This window comes from Ochotona curzoniae, unplaced genomic scaffold (assembly GCF_017591425.1).
Source record: "Ochotona curzoniae isolate NIBS_2020 unplaced genomic scaffold, NIBS_Ocur_1.0 scaffold_2476, whole genome shotgun sequence".
Lineage (NCBI taxonomy): Eukaryota > Metazoa > Chordata > Mammalia > Lagomorpha > Ochotonidae > Ochotona > Ochotona curzoniae.
In genome coordinates this window covers 4298740-4318378 of record NW_024467095.1, presented here as the reverse complement: position 1 = coordinate 4318378, position 19639 = coordinate 4298740, and the positions used below count along the sequence as shown (strand labels likewise).

General features: G+C 43.4%; 1 protein-coding gene across 1 annotated transcript in view; it reads right to left on the bottom strand.

Moving 5' to 3' along the window:
* AASS (aminoadipate-semialdehyde synthase) overlaps nt 1-10763 on the bottom strand; it is a 34446-nt gene extending 23683 nt beyond the window's left edge. The window contains exons 1-9 of the mRNA XM_041002148.1: nt 10545-10763; nt 9318-9494; nt 8617-8701; nt 4607-4674; nt 4361-4507; nt 3367-3445; nt 3112-3239; nt 1663-1811; nt 26-148 (exon numbers count right to left, since the gene is read on the bottom strand). Of these exons, the coding sequence (XP_040858082.1) occupies nt 26-148; nt 1663-1811; nt 3112-3239; nt 3367-3445; nt 4361-4507; nt 4607-4674; nt 8617-8701; nt 9318-9494; nt 10545-10754 (1166 nt within the window). The 5' untranslated portion in view covers nt 10755-10763. The remainder of the gene's footprint in view (nt 1-25; nt 149-1662; nt 1812-3111; nt 3240-3366; nt 3446-4360; nt 4508-4606; nt 4675-8616; nt 8702-9317; nt 9495-10544) is intronic.
* Nucleotides 10764-19639: the final 8876 nt, after the last annotated feature.

The following is a 19639-nucleotide window of genomic DNA, read 5'->3' as shown; positions in this document are numbered from 1 at the left end:
CACCTGACAGTTTTAGCAAGCTCACCTGTCGTGGATAATGTGCTGGTCAGCGTCGTACATGCAGAAGGGGTGCTCTATGGTAGTACACTCGGTCATAAACTCGATCGACCCTCCTGTGTCTGCTGAAATGTCGCATATTGCCACGAGTCTGAAAACAACAGCGGTGCTTAGATAAGAGGTAGGAAGCTGGACGCTTGTAGCAAGACTAAAAATGAACAAAGGCGAAAGGTGCTTGGAACAGTTTTTAATGTGAATGCCAAAAATCTCGCGAGTCCGTGGCCTCCTTTTCTGCAGCTAATTCTTCTGAGCACTGCCAGCCTGTTCTGGGCTACGGAGAATCTTCCCAAGCTGAGTTTTAGTCATCAGCAAGGAAAATGAAAGAATAAAGTGAAGATAAAAAAATTAACGGAGGGAGGCAGAGGGAAGAAAAAAAAATGAAAAATCCCTTCCCTATAAAAATCATTAACAAAATAAGGTTGACCTAGCCAGCTATCTCTAAATTTAGGAAGGTTCAGTTACACTATCTTATTGGGCTAAGTCCTTTATAATTTTTGGCAATATACATAGTTCTCCAGGATTATGATCAAAATCTTGAACTAATATTTAAAAGCCTTACCAGTTAAACCACAATTCCCCTAATTTCTAATTGCCACAAGCCCGCATGAATCTACAGGCAGACTGTCACTCCCAGGCCGCACACTTTTCTGGCAGATACTTATTAAGAATCCATTCTGTCACCTGAAATGTTCCTTCTCCCCACTCCTCCACTTTCAGACTCCATGGAGCCCAGTGCTTCCTGTGAAACTCCTGTGATGCTGTTGCTGTTGGCATTTATGTGATGCCAACTGAATGCCTGAGGACAGCAAACACCTTTCATCCTCCTGGAATTAGCAGAATTCCAGGGACACTAGATGCCACGCAAGTACTAACTCAGTACGTATCTGAATGCCCATTGTAGATGAAACCAGTCCTGGTGCTTGTAGTCAATGTAACCAGAGGTGCTATCCTAAAGGAGCCTGAGTTCTTCCGAAGGGAGGCAGATCATAATCATAGAGGCAAGAAAGTAAATCATCATGAACTTAGAAAAGAACGGAGGAACAGACTAAAGAGAGATGGGAATGGTGGTGCAGAGAAGATACTGTCAGAGGCCATTGTCTCGTTGCTGCATGTGGAGTCGCAGAGGGCAGAAGCAGAGAGCTTCAAGGAGAGAAGACGCATGTGTCAGTGCTGCCTCCCGGGAAGCTGAGTAAAGTAAAGCAGACAGCTGGTCATTGACAACCACATCTGGGGCAGGCATTTGGTGCAGCAGTTAGGCTGTGACCTGGGATACCTACACCCCATGTCCTAGTTCCGCCCCAAATCCCAGCTTGGTAATGCTGCACACCTGAGGAGGTACCAGGTGAAGAGTCCCTGCCCCCAGTGTAGGAAACCCTGATTAAGGTCCAGGCTCCTCATTTAACTGTTTGAACTTCAGCTGCTGCAGACAATTGGGAAGTAAACCAGCAAATGGAAGATCCCTGTGTCTCTGTCTTTCAAATAAGTAAAAATAACAAAATCTAAAACCGCAAACCCTGTGATATGTGAGTATAATATATTCTCTGATCTCTTAATAACAGGTGCTGCTGGTAAAAGCTGTCATTGTCACGGAATTAAAGTCCTTACTTGTGTGGTAATGAGGGGCAGCCTTCAACTCCAGCCACTGAGAACTTGCCTGAGGCTAGGAGATTCTGAGCATCTTGGCGGGTTAGTAGGCGAGGGGTGTTTTGTTCCCAGTAGATCCCATTAATTAAACAAGTTGTATAAGGTGCGATCTGTAAAGCAAGTTGCAAGTTCAATAAGATAGAAAATAGGCTACTCTTCCAATACAGCATGCTGAAGGAGAGCTATTCAGAAAGTCGTGAGAAAGAACTGAAGGTCTCATTTTCCAGGTCAGTGGTCATCTTTCGAAGGAAGCCGACAGAGGCCCACTCATATTTTAGTGTGAAATTACCACATGAGAGATACATGTAGAAATGTAATAAATACGCTTTTAACATCTTTATTTTATAATGAACTGGATAGAAAAGAGGGAAAAAAGAACAGTCCAGTGATCTAGAGTTCTATGTGTGGTTGAAATCACGCTGACTTGACTTCTCTGGACTCTATTTTCCTTACCTGCCAGGTGGGGATAATACATACCCTCCAAGGAACACACACATACATACATGATACACACACCCTCCAAGGACTGCTGTGAAGATCAAGTCAGAGGGCAACTGTAAGCTCCACAGAGAAATGTGCCATAGACATGCATGTGTATTCACAGATATGTCTATATATGGATATATAAACTATGGATTACAAATTTTAAGAAGCATTCAATCACCAACACTGTGCTGGGGGTGCGGGGTAAAGGAAGGACATTTCCTGGAACCAAAATGTTTTCGTTTCCTAGATCTTGTTCCTCAAGCAGCTCAAGCATTCTCAAGCTCAAGGAAAGAATCCTTCTTGCAACATGCTATGCATACTTAAATAGCTAAACTTCAGGCCAGAACTTAAACAGGCTATACTGTTCAAACACAGTTTAAAAATATGCAAATCACTCCTTCTTCTTTAGATAAGGGCAGTGTGATCCACAGAGTGATTTGACTTGCAAATAATCGCTTTGTGCAGTGAAGACGGGTCTGTGTCTATACTGCTGCACTATTTCACTACTGACGACCTGAGTAATCAAGCAGGTGCACTTCAAAATGGCTGCCTGAAGTCAGGACGGCCATTTCTTCCCACCTACGCTAAGATCAAACTTCATGGATTTGTTGTGGTGGTGGTGGTTTTGCAAAGAATGCTAATTAGATGAGGATAATACAGAAAACACTAATTCACAGGATAAGGTTTAGACCTGTTGCATGCATGCAGAACTGAGGTGAAGAGAGATGAGGAAGCAGAACCCTGCAAAAACCACTAGAACCCCTGCACGACTATGTCAAGCTCCCAGGCACAGCTTAGGAGACCCAAAGCACTCACAAAGCAATCTGAGGAGCTGAACACCAATGCATGCGTAATTCCTCTCCCTACATAGACTTACTATAATGTCTCAAAGCAGCCAACTCCCCAGCTGGATGTGGTACTCACATCAGTGTTAAAGCGACTTATGTACCGCTCGGGATGCTTGTCGTACTCCACGGGATCGTACACGCCATCTGTCTTCCTGACAAGATGGTGATGACGACTCAACACTGTCCCATACACTTTTCTGAGGTCTTGCAGAGAAGAAAGAGACAGGTATCATCGGCGACAAATTTGAAGCATGTACCATGATAAAATACTACAACACAAGATGGTTATGAGCACTTAAAGAAAAAGGGAGATGTATTCCTCTCCGCTTACCTCCAGTTTGGGAAACTTCTTTTAATTCATGGGGCTCCACATATTCACAGGGTAGTTCATTAAAAATTTCTTGGGCTCCCTATAAGTAATGTATCAGTAAAAATCTAAACAGCAACAGTATAAGAGGCAACACCACTTCCTGCAAATCTGCTACTTGTTTTCCCCCCACAATTGTATAACTTCCCATTCTGCTGTGTTGCCAAGGCAGGTGCACAAGCTTCTAGCTCACAGTTTGCAAGTCACCTTTCTTTCCATTGTAACCAAAACCTGAGTACTACAGGGCCTTTACTTTTTTCACATCATTTACTCAAAATAACAAGAAGAATGTTTAGCAATAAGAGGACAAAAGCATCGTGTTTACTTTCATTCCATTGCAAACATTATTTCAAAGGAGGAAACTGTGTTTCTCAAAAGAAAAAATAAAATGCCCACCACACAATATACTACTAACAGGAATATTCTGTTTGTAAAAATTTCCTAGGAAGAAAGATCTATTTTGCAGTTACACATTTACCTAGGAGGTTACAAGTGCATTTTCAAAACTACCCAAGGAGGAAGAAGGTATTAATTTCAGTCTTGAATTGATCTTCCTAGTATTTCATTGGAAAATTCCTAAAAATGTATACCCTGGAGTCACTTCAAAACTTTTGGACATTTCAGTAATAGAAGTTAAAATAGGGTAACTAAGGTAACCTCTACCCTGTTAATAATGACTCAAAATGACTCAAATTGAAGCAGGGAGAAAAAGAGTGGCAGAGAGGGAGGAAGGAGAGAGAGACACAGAGAGAGTCCTAAGCAGGTGACAGCTCAGAGTTAACAGAAAGCGGTGAAAATATTTGGACCATTATTACATTCCATACATTGGTAAGGGAGAGGAGCCAAAACAGAATACCCATTTATTCTGTTTTAAATATCTACCAAATGCCCCATATCGTGTAGGCTTGCTTCAGAGCTTCAGAATGCTTTATAGAGAGAAGAAAGCTTGGGGATCTACCTTAGACACATTTCCAGTCCCTGTGAACACAAACGTTAGGGGGCCTATTGACCTTGGCATCAAACCCAGAGATATTTCATAGCCAGCATCACGGACAGCTTGCACAGCCTGACTGCTGTTCCTGTAGTTGTGAGCCATACCAATGTGCTAGAAGCAAGCACACACAATTCGAGTTAGCCCATCCTCTGAGACATTTTTCTATTCATAAAATATGGCATATATTTTCCAAAATTAAACATATCTTACCATAAAAGGAGTGTGATGTCCCAAAGCAAGGAGCCTTAAACCCAGTCCGTGCAAAATGTTGATCATCCCTATGGCAGAATCAGACCAATACAATAAGACTGTGAGATAGACAGATTTAGAGCTGGCTCTCTGACCACTCTCCGATTTGCACAGCTCCCTGAGGAAACACAGATCTCCCATTTGGAAGAGACCTCAACAGTTCATATCTAACCCCTCTGCTTTCGGCCATCATGTGCATTAACCAGCTGTGGCTCCCATAGCCCTTCCACTTTCCATCTTGACAAATGGCAAAGGGAGCTCTTGTCAAAGAGCAACCTCTCCCCACCGGCTCCAGACCCCTCCTGTCTCCTCAGGGAATAGACCCTTGACTCGTTTCCTTCACTGCTCTTCTCTATTAGGTCATCCTTCTCAACTTTTACCTGTTTCCTGGACTCGAGCCTTCTCCACAAATGCCCTGTTCCTTTAGTAATCTTATCCTGTCCAAAATTTCAAGTCCACCATAAAGTCATGTTCTTCATCTGGAATTCAACCAACCAAGGATCTTAAAAATGCATCTGTACTGAACGAATATTTAACTGTTTCTACAGCATTTACACTGTGACAAACATTTAAGACACAATTTCAAATACAGGTGACTGTGTGTGTGTGTGTGTGTGTGTGTGTGTGTGTGTGTGAGAACATTACACTATTTAAGGAATTTGAGCACTTGTGGATTTGGGTACCCTTGAGGGTCCAAGGACCAAACGTCCATTGATCATGAACTACAGCTTACTCTCTGTGTACAGATGATGCCAAGTCTGTCTCCAAGACGATTTTTTGTATTTGATCTAGAGATCTAACAATCACTCTGGCTGTCTCAGTCTGGATGCCTTTCAGAAAGCTAAACTTCAGCATCCCCGTAACGCAGATCTAACCAGCCTTTCCTCGCTTATCATTTTTAAGACCAGAACTCTCCAGGACTGGCATGAATCATTAAGTTAATCCTCTGTCTGTGGGACCAGCACCCCATATGGCCCTGGTTTCAAACCCTGGCTTCTCCACTTTCAATTCAGCTTCCTTGCCCATGGCCTGGAAAAGCAACAGAGGATGCTTCAAGTCCTTGACTACTGTATCCATGTGAGAGACCTGGAAGAAATTCCTGGCTCCCGGCTTCAGACACACTCAGCTCTGGCCGTTGCAACCATCTGGGGAGTAAACCAGCAGATGGCAGATCTCTCTTTCTCTCCCCTAGCTCCTCTCTTTCTGTCTGTCTGTCTCTTTCCTTTTCTCCCTGTAAATCTGTATGTAAGATAAAAATAAACTGTTAAAGAAAAGATTACAGTCCAGAAACCTAGATTTTCATTACGTAGAAAAAATAAACAGAACTCTCCTTGGCCTCCCCACACCCACACACTGCTACCAAGTTTTCTTTTTTTCTGAAGTCAACTTTTAATAAACACTTGAGTAAATTCAATTTGTACATTCATATTTAAATTTTTACCTTCTTCTTCAAATGGTTTCAGTAAGTCTTGTCTTTCAAGGACTTAACTAATTCATCAAGGTTGTCACATGTATTCCCTTTCCTTTTAAAGATTTGAATGTTGTGTTGTATCTTTTCCTATGTTCCTTATTAACAATAGCTTCTTCTCTCTCTCTCTCTCTCTCTCTCTCTCTCTCTCTCTTTCTCTCTCTCTTTTCAATCAGCCTGTCCATCTCTTCCTTATGCCATACTCTTTCCTGAAAATTCTGGCCCTATCAGGTTCCCCAACTGCTGCCCCTATGTTCCCAGCCCTATGAGTCCACCAAATACTGTGTCACTTGCCCATTTTCCCCTGAAATGGAAATTACCCCAGCCAAGAGCTTCTGCGAGAACATAGGCCACCTCATTTATTTTCCACCTGATGGGGACCACCATCCTATACCATCTGTTGCTCGGTGTCTGAAAACATCATTTCAAATGCCTCATCTGATTTTCTAGCTGTGAAATGACAGAGTAGTGATCTAGATTCAGTTAAATTTTCATCAATCAAGTACGTGGTCGTTACAAGACACAGCCTCATTGTCCAGCTGTGGGTTTTATTTCTCAATTTGAACTAGTGAGCATCAGAAGAAATAATCCGTTCAAATTCTAGGTCACATCCTTAAAAAACAAACTACTTGTACTCATGTTCTTTCTCCACTCTGCTGATGGCGAACAGCAACCCCAGTCACGTGCACTGACAACGGCAAGTTTTCCACCTGTTGCAGCAGCTCCATCTTATTCACAGGCGGGCGCTGTTTCTAAATATGCTGATTTCTGAATGCATCATTGTGTCTTATTTAACTCTTTGAGAGGAAAAAAGACAAAGAAGAGGAACAGATGGAGAGCTCACACCAACCGGTCACACCCAGACACTCACAATAAGCCAGAGCTGGGTCAAGGCGGAAGCTGGAAGCTGGGGTGCAATCCAGGTTTTCCTGTGGGTGGCAGGAATTCAATCACTTGAGCCCTCATTGCTGCCTCACAGTATCTGCTTTAAGAGTAAGCTGAGGGGTCCGACGCAGTGGCCTAGCAGCTAAAGTCCTAGCTTTGAACGGGTCAGGATCCCACATGGGTGCCAGTTGTAATCCTGGCGGCCCTGGTTTCCATCCAGCTCCCTGCTTGTGACCTACGAAAGCAGTCGAGAATGACCCAAAACCTTGGGACCCTGCACCCATGAGGGAGACCTGGAGGAAGTTCCTGGCTCCTGGCTTTGGATCGGCACAGCACCGGCCATTGTAGCCACTTGGGGAGTGAATCATCGAGGGAAGATATTCCTCTCTGTCTCTCCTCCTTTCTGTATATCTGACTTTGTAATAAAAATAAATAAATCTTAAAAAAAAAAAAAGAGTAAGTTGAGTCAGACACAAGAACCAAAAGCCAAATCCAGGCACTTCAGTATTGGAAACGGACATCGTAAACAATGTAAATGGTCAGGCTCTTGAACCAGCTGATTTCAGAATCAACTCATTTCTTATTTATGACATATTAATTCTCTCATTATAAGCAAAGCTCGCATCTGAGTGAGTCCTCCAAAGCCTTGGGGAGAGTAATTATGGAAGTCTACTTAATTATTTCTTCTATAATAAGAAATTTAATTTTCTTTTATTTTTACATAAATCAGATAGCTAATTTATGTGCTAGATGAAGAAAGTTATGAAGTGGGAGTTAGAGTAAGAAACAATGCATTTGCTTCACATAAAAAGGATTTATCGAGTTTCAACATTTCACTTAGATGTCTGTACTGTTCCAGTAGCAGGTGGATTCAAGTATAACAGTCTGAAATGCATGAATTTTCTGAAATTAGTATTTCCAAAAGACTTGTAATATTTAGGATTTTCCAACATATTTGAGTGAGAGTTTTTTAAACAAGTGATAAATAAAAGAGTGTAATTTGTAAAAGCATCTTAGGGTTCCAAATAATTTAATGCCTTGTACAATCAAAAGGTATGATACTATTATCCACAGTCATTGAGAATTGCTAAGAGCTAAATCCCAAGGAGGTAAACATAGACAAGTTAAGACACTAGTGAAGTAGTAATCAGAACAGCAATTCTGCCACTTTTATATAACTAGACCACATACATAATTCCAAATTCCTTCCTTATAAGACTTCAAGCAATCAAATTAGGTAAGGAGATACAACCCATTGCTGTATTTGTCAACCACAGATGGTGCAAAATACCATCTGAGACAGCAGTCAGGTAGGGTGTTTTCCTAATGTCCAGCTCTTTTCCTTTCTAGACTATTCCTTTGTCAATTCCTGCCCTTGTACTTTGTATCCCTTTTCTCTTCTTCGCTGTCTTCTACTTTGTAACATCCCAATACCAGACTGATCTAACCTTCCACATGGAACTAGCCATCCTTATCACCCTTCAACATATTGCAAATTTTTTCTATAAAAATTAACATTCACAACCCCTTGACCTCAAAAATGGAAGGATATCACAGTTCACTCCCACAAGCAACTTAGAATGTGAGTGACATGACACAAAAGCCCTGGCGTACCTACCCGCCACTCCTGCCCACTGTCCAAATGCCACGACCCGGGTGCCTCTGTGATCCACCATCTTCTCGTAATCAACAAGTCGGATTTCCTGGAGAAAGGACAACAAGTTTTCAACCAGATCCATGAAGCTGAATTTCAATGTTTAAAGCACACAGTTGGGCTAGTTAGGATTTTACAGGTTTTTTTCCTCTTCAAGGAATGTATCTGACTCTCCTAAGTTATCCGCAGGTGTACCACAAAGTCATGAAAAAAATGCCAGATCACAAATATGTAGGTTCAAAGAGATGAAACACCGGTCCCAGTAAATAAATACCCCTTGTTAGTAACCAGCGAGAAAATAAAAACACGATTTTTTTCTTTTTCACTTCCCCCTCAACACAACCAACATCATAGCTACAGCTACTGTCTCAAAGGAAATAGATCTCTCCCCAGAGTGAGCCTTGGGAGCCAGCCTGTCCCTTACCACCACCTCCAAGGCCTCTCTTGCTGAATGAGCTGTTACCTCTTGGCTGCAGCCTCCCCACAACATTGTTGCACAGTCATTCTAAGTACATTTAGGTTTTGTCTACATGGAAAAAGAAATTCTTTCTGGATTGCTGGTTCACTGTCTTGCCTTCACTCTCCCTCTCTCCATCCTTTTTGCAGGTAATCTTCACTTGCTAGGCACGTGTGTTACCTTTTCATGCACCTTGGGCACTGATTACCTGTTTCAGAATCTCATCCAGCAAGTTCATATTGGCCTCCTGAGCTTTTATTGTGTGAGAGAAAAACGCGTAAGTCTTCTTGGGTATTAACTTTTCCTCTGGAGGTCTTTTAACTCCCAAAATCAAGCAAGCTTCCGAAATATCCTCCTGGAGAATTCCGCCAGCTTTGACATATTCCTGGGAATGTAATTTTGTTTGAAGATTATTCCCTTATTTGCCATATTCATATTCTAACAAAAACTATAATAAATAAACACATGATTTTTAAAGGGATAAGTTCTCTATGGATCAAAACAAATAGCAGAGCAACTATTTTTAATATTTGGATACTTGACTTCTATGGTGAAAAATTAGCAAACTCAGCATATACTAATACAAATGTCTAGTTTGGTCATAACACTAACGTATTATTGAAATCTTCTTATAAAACGCATATTTTTGGGCCTGCGTTGTGGTGTACCCGATAAAGACACTGCTTGCAGTGTGGTGCCAGTTCATGTTCTGGCTGCTACAGTTCTGATTCAGCTCCCTGCTAATGACCTGGGAAAAACAGTGAAGGATAGTCAACGTGTTTAGGCCCTTCCCACTCACAGGAGCGGCCCTAAGCAGTTCCTGCTCCTGGTTTTGTCCTGGCCCAGACTGGCCCTTGTGGCCCTTGGAGGAGTGGGCTAGAGGTAGAAGATCTCTCTCTTTCATCTGTCTGTTCCTCTCTATATATAATTCTAACTTTCAAAAAAACAATAAATAAATAGACCTTTTAATATGCATATTTTGCATCAATAATACACTGAAACATTGAATGTCAGACTGATGTCTTGATTAGATTTTTAAAAGATGTATCTCCAATGTTTGTCATGTTTTTTTCTCAGTTGGTATTTATTATTGTTCTAATCTGCATAGGAGAGTATGCTATAGAAGAGATGGTAAGACATATAAGAAATACAGTCAAGATTCTTCCTGTAAGGAGCCACAAAATACAATAAAAATAAGTCCAGAGCACATCAAGTGAAGCCAAATTTAAAACATTAACAGAATCTAGATAACACTTTAGTTTAATAGATATTAAGAGTTCTCAAGTGGGTTGACCAAAGAAACATAGAAATTGAATCTAAGTAAAGAAAGTAAAGACATACAGACATTTTCGTTTTACTGAAATGCTAGTTAACTTTCATATGCAGATTCATTTTATTCCTACCCATTTAAAAAAAAAAAACTGGAAATAGTCACCTTATCATGAATGGCCCGCCGGTTTGAAGGCTGTATCAAGACCTTGTATCCCAGGTTGGTGATCTCTTTGATGTGCTTTGGAGCGAGAGGTGCTCTCCTCTCCCAGGCATTCACATCCTCCCGCCTGAGGGCCATCACAGCCTTATGGCGAAGATGTCTGGGGAGGCTGAGCCCCAGCCTGCCCAGGTGGGTCTTATATCCTTGCAGCATCTTGAAACCTGATGACTATAAAGGCAGCGTGAGAGAGCAGGACAGTAAAAGACAGGGGGTTTGCAGATCGATTCTGGTCTCCTTAGAAATCTGCTGTAAAATGTAACCAACCCAGATGGCAACAGATGGAAGGTAGAGAAGAGGGGACAGACAAGCTACCTTCAAGGTGGTCCTTTATCCACCTAGAGTCAAGTTTCCAAAAACAAAGATACTTAATTCCAAGGAAATAGTAAGTATGTTGCAACTTACATGACACTCCTACCAATAACCGCAACGCTGAAGTACCTCTTTAAACATGTTTTATCGAACACTTAATCAGCACAAAAGTTTGGAACAAGTTCATCTAAAGTGATACAGTCAGGAACACAGTGGGAAACGGGCCTTCCACACTTGGTGTCCATTTGGATGGCTCAAAGCTTGCCTTTCTTACAGGAGCTAAGAAGACTCTCCACAACAGAATGTCAACAGCCTTCCGGCTTCACTTCTGGCCATTCCCTCCACATGCAGCTTGATGCACTCTGCCACTCAGTAACTGCAGTAAGCATCGGTGAACCGCTGTCTTACTGCCCTCAGTGAGACACAAACAGAAGTAGGAAGGAAAGATTTAGAAAACATTTTCATTTTCTAGTAATTTATTATTATTAAATTTCACAAAAATGTATTGGTCCTCAAAAAAGCAAATGTCTTAGAAAACTGAACAAAACTGTATCCCAGGTATTAGAAGTAATACAATCTTACTCTCTGCTTCCAGAAACATTTACAAAATGTGCCATTTACAAAAGCCCCACTGTGGGACCCATGCAGAGGTCAGTTTGCATAAAATGTCACAGCTTGAAGCTGTGTCTTCATCATCATGTCTTAACAGGCTAATTCTCTGACTTCAAGCACCGGGATCCCATATGGATCCCAGTTTGTGTCCAGCTGCTCCACTTTCCATCCAGCTCCCTGCTAATGGCCTGAGGATGACTGAAGGCCATGGGCCCCTACACTCGTGTGAAAAACCCAGAAGCTCCTGGCTGCAGACAGCATCAGCTCCAGCCATTACGTTCATTTCTCTCTGTAAATCTGCCTTTACAATGAAAATAAATCTTTAAAAATTTTTACATAAAGTTACACAGCATAAGTAAAGGTATTCTATGCCTTTTCGAATGGCCATATATATTCGGTAAAATGGCACGTTATATATATCCTCTAGTATCATTTTCGATACTGAAACTTCAGTTGTCTATGTAAGAATAGCAGCAAAATATAGGGACAAAGAGATTTTATGCTTCCTAGAAAGTTTCTGTCCATGACTGCTAGCAAACAGCAAGACTTCTGAGAAACACATTTTACAAACTGATTTCTGAAAAGTAAACTTCTATAGAGCCTTCCAAAAACAACTTGTAGAACACACTTATTTTGAAAAAAAAATGCACAGATTTCAAAATCTTTGGCACCAAAATAACCTTACTGCTTAATACCCTGTTGCATGAAATTTCTGCAATACTCTCATAGCTGGGAAGTGTTGTGCCAAAACTTATGCATGCAAGTACATAAGCATGCAAACACAGAGGGAAGTGTACAGACATCCACAACAGGCTCAGAGGACAGGGTCTACACCAAGGAGTCCAGCTAAGGGAGCTTCAGGAAGAAGATGAACAGAAAGAGCTGTAGGCGGCAAGAGGAAATGCTAAAGACTCGCTCAGGATTCTGCTGGGGCCAGAGTACAAATGCCCAGATATTCATAAATGATTAACATTTCAGTGAAAGCCTGCCAGATGCTGCATCCAATATTTGTGTTAAAGCCTAACATAAGCCCGTGACACTTGATCTTCCCTGAACCAGAGGAGACACTACAGTGCCCCATGAAACATCAATACCTGTGTTCTTACAGTAATACCACTTCCTAAGAGTAATACTTTGAACACCAGTGATTCCTCTGACTATATCCAGAAGTGGTCTTATCTTCTCAATTGGGTCTGTAGTTCATGAACTCATTCCAGGTGTCTACACCAGCCAGTGTCTTCTGGAAGCAGTCTTGTCCCCAGATGAGGAAACTTCTTCAGATAATCTGATGTCTTGCCTCAGCCCGAGCTTGATTTAGACCCACAACCACCATGCACTCAGGGACTTGTCATAAGGAAGACATAGCAAAGCAGGAGGGGAAGGAAGGACAGGGATGTGCTAGGAAGAGTAAGGAGGAGAGAGAAGTCAACATTTCTAATACACAATGACATTTAAAACATTCCTTCTGCCAATGCACTCAGTACACATTACACCCACCTAGGACTCACCAGGAATGTCAAATGTCAAAACATTGTTTAAAAACAGAAATGTATTATAATGAATTCTTGCAATGAGACAGCAAGACCCTCCGCGATGGTCGCTCTTAACAACAACAGGAAAACTTCCCTGTGTACCACTTTCCATACTGGGGTCGGGGGAGGATTTAACCATTTCTTTAAATTTACCAATTACATAACCTTGCAATGTGCACGTGAGAACCAGGGAGAAGAGACAGCGTTTTACAATTAGCACAGAGACACACCCATAGGGGAGGAAAAGAAAAAGGGAAATGTGGATGGGTCTTGGTGCTCCACGCACGTTCTGTAAGTTAGGATGAACGCACCTTGATCGTTGAGTGCACCTGAAGTCACACGCAGGAACCAACGCATATTTTGGTGTCTTCAATAAAAGACCCTCATCTAGGCAGACACTGCCCTCACGGTACAGGATCTCACAGACCATGAGGAGTGTTTTTGAGAGGGGAGCAGACTATTTTTTTAAGTGATTCTATGAAATAACCTAAAAAATAGTCATTGGAAAGTGTTGGGCACAGCGGTTGAAATGTCATTTGGGATTCTGCCATCCCACAGCAGAGCGCAGCTCTAACAAACAAGGAGGGCCAGACGCTGCTGCTCTCAGTCAACGTTAGGAGCAAACTTAAAGAATCATGAAAACCTTTGAACAAGAGAAACAAATAGAACATGGGGTCTCACAACCCATCTTCCTCGAAGAAGCTCTATGCTCTGCTACAAGCTCTTAGTCCAAGAATGAACACGTACTGTCGCCTACCATGGTGGGAAGACCCAGACTTGGGAGCTGCAGGCTCTGTCTCAACCACAGCCTAAATATATAATGTGATATAATATATAACAATATAAAAATCCCTGTCAGGTCCAGAGTTTTGATCCTAGTAAGAGCAGTCTACAGTCTAAAACACAAATAGTTCTGGTTTCTGAATATCCAACACCAAGTGAAACATTTAACAAAATACACTAAACAGAGAAAGGAAGCATCAAAACGTTGTGACCCGGAGACCCCCAGAGAAGACAAACGGCCTGTGTGCGTCAGACCCAAGCGCACTGTCAGACCTTGGCCCGTAAGGTAACCTGTTTGATCCTCAGTGCCCAACGGAAGCCTCTCGGGTTGTTGCAAAGTTTAACTTAGCTCAAGTTAAGCCCAAACGTGCATGACTAGTCAGGAAAAAATAACAATCACAGATCAAAGTCGTCATCACGCTATCCCCAATGACGGCCATCAAAGTGGCATTGCAGACAATAGAAAAATTACTCCTTACTGGCAATGATATTTTACTAATGGCAATGACCTTTGCCCTCTTTACTTGCTTTCCAGAAGAGTCACCAGGTTACACAGCCATCCCTGGAAGAGCAGTGAAGAGAGTACCAACTGACAAAATACACAACACAGACCTACCCACATGTCACCAGGAGGTTTACTTTGTGTTTAAAAGCATTGGAAAGCCACCATCCGGTCATGTGAGTGGTCACGCCTGCAGTCGTTGCTGCACGGGCTACACATTCCGGTAAATGACGGCTGCCAAGGTGAACAAACTGTTCACCCCCATTCTTCTCTCGCCCTCCTCTCCTCCCTTTCCGCTCCACCAACCCGGTGAAATCAAAGTTTACAAAGTGGACTTTGTGGAGGCTGCCAAGACATTCAGCCCCTTCAGTCAGAAGTGTGAGAGTAGGTGGGAAAAAACCGCTGCTCCCTGTGGCTGGGACGCCTGCTGCAGGTCCCAGGAGTTGGGGTGTCCTGCATTCGCACCCCCGGCTGTGCACCGCAGCTTGCTAGGCGGAGGCCGGCGATCTAAACCCGCGAGGGACTAGAATCCACGCCCCGCAAAAGCCAGTTCTGCGACAAGAATATATATGACTGTTCAACACCAACCCTTCACTCCCACCAAGGCAAAGGGGGGGAGGGATGCAGATTCCCAGGCCCCCAGATTTCTTTTCTGCAGCTCTGGAGCTGCGCCGACGACCCTGGCCCTGAGCGCTTCGCCGCATTCCCAGGCCCGGCCGCCCCAGAGCCCAGCCGAGCCCAAGGATCGTCCAGCCGCGCTGAGCCTGGGAGGGAAGCTGGCCGCCCCTCTCGGCTGCTGACCCCAGGCTGCAGCCCGCGCCCTCCACGTGCGTCCCGCAAGGCTGGCTGCACCCCAACTCCGGCCCACCAGTTTCCCCGTCTCACCTCGTCCGCTCCCTGGCGCCCGCAGCTCGGGGCCGCCGCCTCCGAGCTCTGGTGTCCAGGCAACAACTCCGAGTGGGGGGCCTGGGACGGAGGAGGAGTTTGCTCAACTTCGGAGCGGGCCACGCCTCTGCCCCCCGCAGCCAATCAGCGGCAGCCCTGCGGGAACAACCTTCTCCTCAGCCAATCAGCGGGGCGGGCAGGTGCTAGGTCATGCCCGGCCCCTGCTCCTCCCGCTGCAGTCTCACCGCGTGCGTCCTTAGCCCCGGGGCATCGCCGCGTCCCCCGGACGGTCACGGACAGTCACTCGGACACTGACGTCAAGGGAGGGTGAAGAAGGACGAAAAAGGCACCGTCCGTGCGTATCTGCTAGGGAAAAGTGAGTGTGGATGGATCCAGAGGCGAGCCCTTGGCGTTTTGCCAGCCTGGCGATCAGCCTCTGAAGCCACACACTTCGTTGGGCAGTTACAAGCGCTAGCAAGCTGAGATTCATGACTCAATGGAGCGGGCTCGCATTCAATGGAAGGTTAAGGGGCCACTGCGGATGACCAAGTTCAATATTCTGGAAAAATCTGAACACCTAGAGCCAGTATCTCTGGCTAGAATCAACCGACAGCCTGAGGCAGACCTGGGTTCCCTCAAGGAGTTAATGACCGTAGGAGAACCTGTCTTCGCTCTCATACCTGCCCCCAGGGGTGTCTTTTAAACTCCAATGTCAACAAATGTAGAGACCGGAACATTCAGTTCCTGAAAGTCCACTCCCATCGCCCACTAGTTGCAATATTAGAGTTTTCTCCGAAAAGAAAGAGCATGTTCCTCTATTATCTTCAGTGGCGCGTGTCCAAAATTCAGGTTCCTCAACAAACTTTCAGAGCTTTCTGGCTTCTGCGGAGGGGCGGTGAGTGCCTCAGTCACCCTGGCAGAATGGGAGGAGAGAGAGTGGGGAGGGTCGCAGGCTTCACACCCTCTCTTCCCCTACACCACAAAGATTCTTAAATCTGATCCGGTGACCAAGTTTGCGGCTGAATCTGTCAGAGTTGGACACAGCACTTTGGGGGAGTTGTCTACTGTTTCCACGTGTGGGTGAGAGGTTCCCTGGCGATGAGGAAGGTTGACACCCGCTCACTGTGAAAGCATTTGTGCCCCCAAACACTGTGGGGCATCCTGTGGCTGTCTCCCCTGGGATCCGCCAACGCTACCGCAGCTCCATGTCTGCATCCTACCTGGACCACTCCACCTGGCAAGGGCCAAGGAGTGCCACCACTTGGGCATCAAGCTTGTTGTTCCCATAGTAGCCTTTGTGATCGGCTGGAGGTCCCACAGTTTCTAGACACAGCACCTTCACAAACCAAGTCTCCCCAGATAAACCCCTTGGGCACTCAAGCAAGCAAGCAAGCTCTGTCCTTGTGTTCATCCTGTGGCCCATCAGCCTTACCCACGGTGTTAATGCTCTTTAAAATTCCACCAACGTCATCAAAATTCTAATGCCTGCTATACACCATCTAGACTGTATTTCCCCACAAGGTCTGTGCTGTGTGTCACCTGCACCTAGCAAAAATCCTCGAGGATTACTTACTAATCAAAGAACATAACCCCAGCTTCCTTCATACCATGCTAGCTGCTGAATCAACTGTCTCAATTCTTGACTTTGGAACCGAATCAGACCAACACACAAATGCAGTATCTCCTCTGGATTAGGAGCCTGGATGAGCCTCTCCGTCCCCTTCCAGATGTGGATCATGAACAAGTTACTTAGTTTTCAAAAAGTGTCAGTTCACGATCTTGCCACAGGATTATAATAGGAGTTATGTCATAGAATTGTTAGAACAAAGTGACAGAATGCCCAGGGTGTTCTGTCAAGTGTCCAGCTAAGGAAACTGGAAGTGACTGTCTTCCACCAAATATCTCCACCTGTACGTTGCTGTCATTCTAGTTAGCGAAAATGCCCATCTCTCTAAAACGAACCCTTCCTTTAGGCTCAGCTTCAATGCTTTTTCACCAAGAAGTCTTCCCTGAATCTCTCAGCCTGGTGGGTTCTTCCCCTCTTCCCTGACCAGGTGTTTGCTTCTCTCAATGTCCTTACCACAGGCCCCCTGGTATAAGTTATTTTTGTTTTGCTAACTCGCATCCTGAGCAACTTGAACTGAAAGACACGAGGGGAGTCAGTGCTTTCAGAGTTGAAGAAGGGCAGTGAAATATAGTGACACAGCTTTGTACTAACAACAGTAAGAGTTACCCTGGGGTCCATAGCGGGCTAGGAAGAGGTGGTGCCAAATCTCAGAAAGAGTTTTAGGGAGTACAACTCAACAACAGTGGGTTTTGACAGGGTTGAACTGTCTACGGCACCAGTCGCTTTGTCAAAAAAAAAAAAAATTAAGGCAGGGATAAGATGTTACTCTGTGAAGGGTCAGATTACAAATACCACAGGTTTTTCAGGGCATGAAGGTGAGTAGTTTGTAGCCCTACGACTGACCTCTGCTGGTTGGAGTGGGAAAACATTTACAAACATTTCAACGGACAGATGTGACTGTATCCCAACAAAGGTTCATTTTAACCGGACAGCATTGAGGCATAACGAGGTTAAGCCACTCTCTGCAATACCAGCATCCCATATAGTTGCAGGTTCAAGTCCCAGCTGCTCTACTTCCAATTCAGCTGTGTTTCCAATGAAAAGGAAAATATATTTGGTGTTAATTTATCAATCCTAATTTGTGAGTGTTCTTTTACCCATAAGCTATTTTACAACGTCTTTAAGTTTTTTTCTTGTAGATATATAGTAAGTACATATATACCACACGTTACAGGGCAGAATAATAAAGCAGTTTCCGTAACAGTTTTTTTTTTTTTATACTTTAAATCTTTAGCTGCTTTCAAAATTAGCACCAATTGATTTTGCTCTTATTAATCTGAATTAACCATATTTTAAATTATTTATTAATGTGTATGTACTTGTTTTTAAAGGATAGGTGTGGATAGCAAAAATTTCAGAGAGGCATGGCTGGAACTATAGACTCATTAGCCAACAAGAAGAGGTAACTGCTTACTTCACATAGTATTTTAAAAGCACCCGCAGGATTTTATACATACTTGTACTTTTTAGGTCTCTGGGCCTTTTTCAATAAGATAGTAATTATGACTGAACAATACAACAAGATCATTAGACTTGAGAACTTTTTGGACACTTGTATCAGGAGCTTTGTATTATCATAACTTGAAACTTCGCAGTGCCTTAACTCTTCAGGGTGAGAGAGCTGTCCTCCGACATTTCCAGAATGCCATTGGAAATATCAGAAAATAAAGATTTGGAACTTTGAGTCTTTCAGTGTCTGTCAAGGTTGCCAAGAGTCTTAAAATATTTGACTGAAACAGGATCTGTTAAACTCATGATATAATATACATTAGGCTTAATTATTAACATACAGTTACCATTTAAAAACTTTAAAACAAATACCTATTTAAACAAGTCATACCGTTCAAAATTCCGTTGTTTTTCAATAACAAGTTAATGAGAAACAGAGAACACAAAGATTACCTCAGTAGAATACGAAATCCATGTCCCTTTTATCTGTTACCAAATGGAAATAAAAGCTTTGAAGATAAGAGTTAGTATGTGGAAACATCCCAAAACTTGGAACAGTCTAACAGTCAGATCTGCAATAGCAATCAAGTCCAAAATAAACAAATGGGACTATGTCAAGCTAAGAAGCTTCTGTACAGCAAGTGAAACAATCAACAAAGTAAAAAAGCAACCCACAGAATGGGAGAAGATCTTTGCATACTACATAGGTGATAGGGGGCTAATCTCGAGAATATACAGACCTCCAGAGAAACCAAAACAAGCAAGCCACTCAAGAAATGGGCACGGGAAATGGGCAGACATTTCACAAAGGAACAAACCCAAATGGCAAACAAACATATGAAAAAATGCTCAAGTTCCCTGGCAATAAGGGAAATCCAAATTAAGACATCAATGAGGTACCACCTAACGCCAGTAAGAATGGCTCATGACAAAAAATACCACCAGCAACACTTGTTGGCGAGGATGTGGGGAAAAGGGAACACTTCTCCACTGCTGGTGGGAATGCAGGTTGTTGCAGCCTCTATGGAAATCAGTCTGGAGAACACTCAAACAACTCAAAATCTGCATACCATATGATCCAGCAATAGCACTCCTAGGAATATATCCAAAACACCTGTTACACAAGAAACCAACATGCACCCCTATGTTCATAGCAGCACAATCAGTAATTGCAAAAACTTGGAAACAGCCGAAATGCCCATCAACAGAAGACTGGATAAGAAACAGAACAATAAGCTGCCTTCAGGACTAGGGAGAGGAGCTTTCTCTGGTTCTTGCTTAGTTCCAACTTTGGATCCCCACCCTCTCCTGCAATGACTCTCAAGGTCACCCTGGAGCC